Source organism: Teleopsis dalmanni, unplaced genomic scaffold, assembly GCF_002237135.1.
Source record: "Teleopsis dalmanni isolate 2A unplaced genomic scaffold, ASM223713v2 unscaffolded_contig_1358, whole genome shotgun sequence".
Lineage (NCBI taxonomy): Eukaryota > Metazoa > Arthropoda > Insecta > Diptera > Diopsidae > Teleopsis > Teleopsis dalmanni.
The window spans coordinates 1-9,430 of record NW_024032740.1 but is presented as its reverse complement, the minus strand read 5'-3'; the positions used below and the strand labels follow the sequence as shown (position 1 = coordinate 9,430).

General features: G+C 29.7%; 1 protein-coding gene and 1 long non-coding RNA gene across 2 annotated transcripts; one reads left to right on the top strand and one right to left on the bottom strand.

Moving 5' to 3' along the window:
* Positions 1-891: 891 nt before the first annotated feature.
* On the bottom strand, positions 892-2,022 carry LOC119664070. Its single transcript, XR_005251124.1, has 3 exons — positions 1,513-2,022; positions 1,294-1,433; positions 892-1,240 (listed from the first exon to the last, which is right to left on the bottom strand). It is a non-coding gene; the product is annotated as an uncharacterized LOC119664070 (long non-coding RNA).
* A 515-nt stretch (positions 2,023-2,537) lies between these two features.
* Positions 2,538-6,368, top strand: LOC119664069. Its single transcript, XM_038073629.1, has 5 exons — positions 2,538-2,618; positions 2,689-2,880; positions 4,498-4,660; positions 5,470-5,748; positions 5,803-6,368. Exons 1-5 carry the CDS (start codon positions 2,576-2,578, stop codon positions 6,086-6,088), a joined length of 963 nt encoding a protein of 320 aa, XP_037929557.1. The 5' UTR covers positions 2,538-2,575; the 3' UTR covers positions 6,089-6,368.
* Positions 6,369-9,430: the final 3,062 nt, after the last annotated feature.

The following is a 9,430-nucleotide window of genomic DNA, read 5'->3' as shown; positions in this document are numbered from 1 at the left end:
TTTTTAACAACGATGTTTTTCAATGCATCGAAAAGTACCCAAGAGACAAAATGCTGTTGAAAATAGTGAGAATGAGGACGATCACTGTGTCCGACAAGAGAATATGTGATTTTAACATTCACAATTTTATACACACATATATCTACGATATATAATAACCATATATGTTTTACTTATGCGAGTCAAATATGCAAATTTATTAAAACTAACGACCCGACGATTTGGACCAACTACCACGGGATTGTTTCTACCGCGTGAAAGCTTTTAAGTATATACTGTGTCAAAGATTAAAGCCACATGACAATTCACTGATTAGGCTACATCAGTGCGGCATTCAGTATGGTCACTCTACTATTGACCAGATATTCACACTCTAATCAATCCCAAAAAAATGTATCGAACATAACATCTACGTCTACAATCCTTTGGTCGATACTATATCAATACTCATATTATGAGGATAGAGGACCTCTATCAGTCCTCATAACCTCTATTCACTGACCTCTATTCAGTGCCAGAAAGTAAAAAATTAATTCCAAGAAAATTTTTTATATAAATACTACAAACAAGAGATATATCTGGTATACAACCACTATATATTTCTTATCAATATCAATACTTTATTTTTGCACCACAGCTGTTTTTTCCAAAGTATTGTGACCTTAATAGCTAAAGTCAATAGCACAGTTCTGTTGATAAATCCCGTTTGAGAACCATTTGAGATTGAGACCTAATTGGTATCATTAAGTTGCTTTGTTTAAAAGATTCAAAAAGTAACGCTAATCACTTTAGCCTCCATTCATTTTCAAAACATCACCAAAAATTTAAAACTAATTAACATGAATATTGCAAAATCAAATCACAAGTTTGTCAAAAAAACAAAAAAAATTCTGCAGAGAAGATGCAATTTGTGGTTATATTTTATTGTCTCTTCAAAGGTCTTATAATTGAAGCAAAAGAATTTAAACGAGATCAGCTCTTATCAGTTCTTGTCTTCTTGTCGTCGCTTTGCTATCGTTTACAACACCTACATTGTTGTCAACTTTAGTGGAATCTTCTAAAATTGCAAACATGGTTAGAACTATTTTTCTATTTGATTAAACTGAGCATCTATCATCCCATCAAATTTCTTAAAAGAAACTGCCAAGAGCTTTGCTGAATCATCAATTTCAAAATTAATATCCTTTGGGAAGACGAGCTCTTCAACAGGAAATCACTCAACAGGGATTTCGTCGTCATTCTAAAATTAAAAAGTTTATGAAAATTTTAATTATTATATCAGGAATTACATACCTAAGGTCTTAGAGATTGACCAACAATTTATTTCTAAGATCAAATTTAATCTGCAAAATTTGTTCTTTGTGACGTATGCCACAGAATGAGCAGCATAGCCCTTCATTAGGGACTCACTCAATAGAGACTCCCTCGTTCTTCTAAAATTAAAATGTTAATGAAAGTTTTAATTATTATATTAGGAATCATATATCTCAGATCTTGAACTTTAGCCTTTACCTATTATGTTACTCCCCAACTCCACATGAGCTCAAATAATAGCTTGTTGTAGTACAACAGGATTGGTGTTTGTTTATACATAGATTAGAGTACAGCCCGAATATTTTAGATTTTCTCCAAGCTAAAGATGGATCACATCCGTAGCCCCACAACCACGATAAAAGACATTATAGAATATACCCAGTTTCATAACATGCCTTCCTATTATGCAGTGACTCATCAGCACCATCAGCTCAGTAGTGCTGAGCAGGTTTCGCTTTAATTGAAGTAGCTGATTGTACCAATCAGTTTTCTGTCCAGTTTAGACCAGATCCACCAGGTCCAGTTTTGCTTGACTAAGCTCAGTATTTTTTTTTGTTTGTCAGTTTAACTGTTAAAAGTGGGATTTCAATAGAAGTGAACGAGAAGTGAATGTCAGAGAGCAGAGTTCCTGCTTTGGTCAGCTTGATACTTTCATACGATTTACAACATTGTTTACGGTTATATATTAAAGTCAAATACAAAAAATAATGAAATGAATAAAATTTTAGACATATGATTTCATTTTTTTTTCATAAATTTGAAATTAAAACAATAGCCAACTGCTATTGTTGAAGCATGTTAAAATAAATATTTAATACATTGGACAGTCATAGAATGCCGTGTCTGATTGTGATGTCTAATGAATTTTTCAATTTCGAGTACTAAAGATTCTTCCATATATGTCGCTGATATATACTACTCGTAATAAAATATTCTCTAAATGTTGTTATTAACAATGAAATATATTCACGGCCGACGATTCATTTTATATAGCCGGTGTGGTATTGTCGTAGTTCTAAGACTGTGAATAGAACTGTTGGTTGGTTAGTTCGCAATAGTACAGTGTAATATATCTTTTAGATTGTGGAAGACTACTGTCACTTCTGTATTTTTAATAATATAAATATAAAATTTAAATAAAAGAAATAATTAATAAGTAAATGAGAGCACACTTATTCTAATAATACTTATTTTTTAAAAAAATTTAATTACTTATAGAACATCATCTGCGTCACAATCAGCTAAAGTACAAAGTCAATATATGTGTCAAGAGAAAAACAGCCAAAATAATATTAAGAATACGGGTAACATTAGTAATAAAAATAAAATAAGAGTAATAACTACACGGTTACCTTAATATCAAAATCCTTTCAGATAATTGCAATTTTACGAAAGGATCGGATGTCAAAATAAAAGCTGGCAATGCCACAAATATGCACAATATCCGCGCTAGCTGTAAGGCGGAAGAACTAAGTAAATTGAAGCTAAAGTGCGAACAATTGGTTCGAACCTGCATCACAGGATTACTGATTACAATGTCAAATGTGGCATTCAAAGAGATGGAAGGTAAATAATTACTATATTTTTTTGTTAATATAAATTGCTTAAATTATTATATCCTTTAGATGATAGGTAAAACAGTGACCGTCTTCTTATTATTCATATTAAAAGATATATATATTTATATTTTATTTTAAATTAAGTTTTATTAAATGACTTATGAACACTGACTCTGAGGTTCAAATTTGGTGGGGTACGAGTTCAAGCCTATGTATTGGCAAGGACAAGGATGCAATTATTTACGAATAATCAAATATGCGAAATAATTCCAAGGCCACTGGTGATGGGTATTTAGCAAAACTCGAAACAGTCAAAAATTCAATTATTTAAAAATAAATAAAAATTCTGTTGTTATAATTCACTACTGTTCGAAAACTCTTCATTTTATTTTAATAAATAAAAATAAATAAATATATATTGACTGTATATTTAAAACTTTTTGGTAAGTTAATAATTACCATATATAGTGATATACAACTTTGAGTGTAACCACGATTTTTCAATCAATTGTATTAGCGGGAATGAGCTTTTTCAAAATTAAGCTCACCTTAGGGACTTTCTTACCGTATAGCTGATTAATTATACTATTTTGTATCGCTGATGCCAAGTTTATCGACTTTTCACTTCTTCGACAGTTTATTAAGAGATTTGATAGTAATAAATGAATTGCCGTAGATTTTTTTCAAACCGATTGGCATTTAACAAATTTAAGAAGTTTCCTTTAAATAAAATCGATATTAAAGACGAGAAGTAAAATCTTGTAAATTTTATTTCGATGAAAACTCGACCTCTTCATCTCGGTCAAATGCAACATTCTATTGTTATAGTGAATACACTGAGTTAATCATGGCTAACTATAATCCCTGAAACGAACTACATACTTTTTCATAACAGGAAATGATCTATCAACAACATAAGTTGTTGTGTTTAATAGAATATTTAAAATCGTTTAGAATTATTTCATTATCGGAAAATAAGTTCCATAGCTGTACTGTAACAATTTCAAAATAAAGTAGATACTTAACTCTTCCACATCGTAATTTATAATCAATTTATATCACAGACATCAGTATTTTATTATCGGTGAATATGTGTATAATATATACACTATAAATATAACTTGTCGGGTAAATTCAGAGAGAGGGGGACTAAGTCTATTTTTTCTCCTCTCTCCCTTGATTACTGAAATGAAGTTTTCACAATGCTGTAGGAATTTTCTCCATTCATTCCTAAGAGGTGGTTTAGTGGGTTCAAGTCTCACACGGTGACTTTCGAATTCAGAGAGGGTTTCAGTACTTCAAACCCCTCGCTTGACTGAGTGCTTAACTGCATTAATAATTTTTCACGTCTTACTTTAAGTGTGTCCGAAATTTTGACTACTTAGAGAGAAATATCTATTCCTAGTAAAATAAAAAAATATAAATTTAACTTGCAATTATTGAACACGTATTGAAAGATGCTTAATTAAATATTTGAAAGTTCAAATTAATATATTTTTTTTTTACATGCGAAACACAGTATTAACCACAAGATTAAGATTAATTCAAGATCTTCAGTCTGTTTTCATTTTTAAATTTATTTTACATAAATCACATTTAATTTAATTATATTTATTTATTTAAGATGAAATGAATAAAGCAGTTTGCTGGTATCTATCTTGTGATCGTTACTGGGAGGATGGTCCATTGGAGCCGAGAGCATTTCCATGGGGTCTAATAGTAATTCTTATATTCGTGCTGTCCACAGGAATCTGTTTCTGTTATTACATTATTTGGATACTATTTGAGTGAGTAAAACTTAAAATTAAATATATAAATAAAGTGAACTTATCAGCAAATACCCACTACCCTAATCCCCATATCTATGAATTTTTGGCATTATTTCCCTTAATTGCATTAATATATTCTTAGCTTTATTTACTAATTATAATATATATGTGTATTATATACGTATACATATTATAAAGTACAGTTATTAATATAAGCATGTAAAATATTTTGAAGTTCTAATAAGAAAAGGAAAAAGATATCAATCAAGTTGTATGAACAACTTGTTTTAAAGATCCTATTTTTATATTTCAATGTGAAAAAACTTAAATTAAATTTAAATCTTATTAAATAATGTAATATACTAATAATAATAACTCCAGTTAGCGTATACCCGATAGGATTTTGGGGTTCAATGATAATTGATTTTCTCAATTCATTTTTTTTATTTAAATTTTACAATATTTTTCCAAAAAGCCCCCTTAAATGAGTCTCTGTATACACTTTTTCACTGCAATTACTATTTATATTTTGTTTTTATTGTTACCTTGATTATTTCTGATTAGATCATTAAAAAAAAATTAGATCAATTAAAAAAAAATAAAAATTTTGTTATTACTATTCTACTCTCGAACAGTAGAGAGTCTCTTCAAAAAAAAAATAAAATAAAAATAAATCGTTTATGGTTAATGTCACGATAATGTCAAGATATTCCCAATGTCAAAATAAGTAGACCCGACCCACTTCCTAAGAATATAGTTAATATTTATATATTATACTTTCAAATTTTAAGGGAACATTCTAATAAATTTAAAGTTTTCAATTTTAGTTCTGACGAGACAGCAATTAATTCAAATCACCACATTAGTCAACACAATCAGTGTCTTAAATATTCTCCGGATAGTCCAGGTGGTCAGTTATTTTCACATCAACATATGCACGACTTATATCCTGAACAATCCCAAGCAGAACATCCCTACAGTTTAAGACATTATTATGGGGATCAAATTCAAATCGATACCAGCAGCAGCACAACTCACAGGAACGGTCAGCGTACATCGACACCATTACGCCGTCAAGGTCAAAATAATCTGCCATATCAGGAAAAGTATTTAGAGTCACGTGACTCCAAAAATAAACCTTTAACAACTTTACTTAACAGCAATAGCAATTCCAATACAGCAATAGCAGCAACTAGCACAGCATCACTAGCTAATACAATCGATTACAAGGTTAATTCATTGAGTGACGCAGCCGCAAAGCCAATCAATTCTCTTCAGCATTCATTGGATATGCATCATAGCTATGTGGGCGCATCTCAGCCATCTCTACATGCCTCATCATCCGCTCACGACATCATCGAAAACGAAGTAGGTCAGAACGAGCACTATATTTATGTTACTTACCCACCCGATTTGAAGAAACGCTTTTTTGAGAAATTTGAGTGATGACTTGCCTAGGACAGATGCTGTGACATTATACTTAACATAAATGTTTCATAAATTTTATTTAAAATTTCATAATATAAAGAGTGCAATTCTTTAATAAACGAATGAACGCAAAATGATATATGAAGAATGATAAATACACACAAATAATTGGTGGAAACCCACTTTGTTACGATGTACGATCCACATAATTACAATTTACTTTTCAAGCAATTAATTGGGACCAGGAGTTTAAGCTTTTTCTGTATCCGAAGAATAAATTATTTCAAGTTTTAATATAAAATCAAATTATTTAAATATTTTTTTTTTTTTGTGACCAACTAAATATAATTCATACCCTGTAATCGCCCAATCAGCTTTGAGAAATCAGCAATCCACAATTTAGTAGTACTACATATCTAAACTATTCTATTGCACGACTCACTATTAAGAACTTTATGTTTTTTTAACGAAGAAGTACGAGTACGTCGTTATTTTTTCTTCAAATATTGTTGGCAGTGATATATTATATTTTCATTGCCTTTGTTGAAGCAGTTTATTTGTGTGCGAGTTCGAGTAAATTGATGGTAAATTAAGGGAAATACTAAATTATGTCGGTATGGCAGCGAATGTTGGTATTTACCAGAATTTCAAGTAGGGTAAATTAGATAAAAATTAGATAAATTAGGTATTACCATTGTAAGAATTTTAAAAGATGTCTCATAGCCGACATAAGTCAGAAATTAAGCAATGTTTTTCAGAAAAACCGGTCATGTCACAACTATGTGACTTGAACAACATAAAACGGTCAATTCTGAGTGGTACACAACCATTTGTTTACTGGAAGTGTTGGAAGAATTGAGAAAACTAACCGTAGAAGGAATATCGGTCGCCACCAGAGAAATGCGAGCTTCTAGACAGCAATTTAAACAAAAGAGTTTTTGAGCATTTTAAACGTCTAGTTCATGGGTCATCCGCTTCACAATCCCATTTTGGTACTTAATACCTTGTTCTTATTCCCAAATATTAAGAGAAAATTGCGTGGCGAGTGTTTTTTCTACGCCCGATCAAGTTGTTGAGACATTCAAAACCCTGATTATGAAGATATCAACTTCAGAGTGGCGAAACGGTTGATCAATCGAATGCAAAGATTTATTGAATATTATGGACAATACTTCGAAAACCAATAAAGCCATTTTCACTGATTTACCACTGTATTTTGATTGTTAATATTGATAATATCGTTGTTAATATCGTGTTAATATTGATTATAATGATATTAATTTAACATTGGACTTTATACAGACATAAATGATTGTTATATAATACCCATATATGTTGTACTCTGTTCTTAAAAGTTTACCAAAACCTAATCATTTAATAAATTAATCTTTTAAATAACATTAGCTACACTTAAAGAACTACTTTTAGCTTTTTTGTGAAGCCCAACACTAACATCCATTTCGCCCGAAAAATTGACGTAAGGCCTCACATAAAATAAATTTTTTTTACCTTATCCAAACATTAGTGGACCTTTTTTTTTATATTGAGTTTGATCACAATTCTTAATTTATTTTTTAATGGATGTTAGTATAAGGTTAAGACAACTACTCTGAACACTGTTAAATACCTTCAGCAGCTACCCGTAGAAATATATATCTAAATAGTTTTAAACACCGGACGCACGTTTAGACACTAGTATGTTTCTCTTAACCAAAACTAGTCATGTTTATTATATATGCTTAAATATAATATATTATATTTACAAATGTACAAATATAGTGTATTTGTTAGTTCTGTTTAATAATCATGGTTTTACAAAACAAAGATCTACTACAATATAAAGACCTCAAATATGGATAACTTTAAATCATTTCCCTGAAAGAAGATTGTTTGGACTGTGACCATACGCCTATGTGGACTAATACTCGTATACTTAAAAATATCCATCATCAAATATCCACCATCAAAATATTTAACAGTTTATATTTCAGTTTACCTGCGAGTAGGTATATTTAATAGTTCAAACCGAAAGTACCAGTATTCGTTCCAGGGGGCTTAATACTATGTAATAATTATAATTTATAACATAATTCTTATAATCAATACGTGACACTAATTTATAAAATTATTGTATTCTATATATTTTACGGCATATTGGCATGACGTTAGCCGATTGCATCCGACCTAGTTTCTTTTATTTAGAACAATTTCGTAATTTTCTGTAGAAAGAATGATCTTTCCCTGACATTGCTTTCTTAATTATCGTGAAATAGGGCAATTGGCCAGAAAGTGTCTAATGTCCTCACATGCTTTCTGGTTGCAAAACTAGTAAGTAAAATAGTATTTATTTTTACCTTACCTATCTATAAAAGACAATTAATTTCATTAGAAGTTTTTATACTGAGCTTTTTTTAGAACTTAACTTTTCAATAATACCTATAATATAAAAAGTACGAATGCTAGCTTTTACTCCAGATTTAATATTTAAATCAGGTAAATTTTATATATATCTGCCCTCCGAAAAGTAATATGTATTAATGATGTTCGGAGATATAAGAATAAATGTGAAATACACAAATACGTAACATATATTAATGTAATCTATTTAGATAATGTATCTAATTCGGAACAAAATATTTCTACTTTAATCACAATTTAAAATTTAAATTTAACTTTCCGAAATAATCACGTTACTAAAAACTTAGTCCATTAATTTCGTTTATATTAACATTTTCACAGTCACTATTTTTAACTCATAAATTTATAGTTCAGAACGCGCGAACATAATGAGAATTATATTGCAAATTTAATTGAGAATTACATTGAGAATTATATTGAGAATTCTACTGAGAATTATATTGAGAATTATATTGAGAATTACTTTGAGAATTATATTGAGAATTATATTGTTTAATGAAAATTACAAAGAATGAAGCTGAAAATAAGCATTTTATTTCACTAAAGGGATATATATTTTTTCCTTGTCATTTATTGAATTTTAATAAATAGAAATTGAAAATAATTAAAAAACCTATATGTATGCAATTGAGCTAGGGTATTCATATATATCAATGATTATAATACAATATAAGTGACAAACATGATTATTTGGATCCTCATGTTTGACTTGAGTTTCTCTAGGCATTCAATTGTATATAAGCGAATTACTTCTTCAACGGCTAGTAGATTTAGATCTTTGTGAATCGGAGAATATCGGAGAATATTATTTTGTACTCTTTGGATTTTTTCTATATATGTGTTACACGCTGAACACCACAGTTCTATACGATAGTTCCAAATTGGCTTCAATATTGATTTGTAAATTAACAATTTATTATCGAGACTGAGTTTAGAATAGCG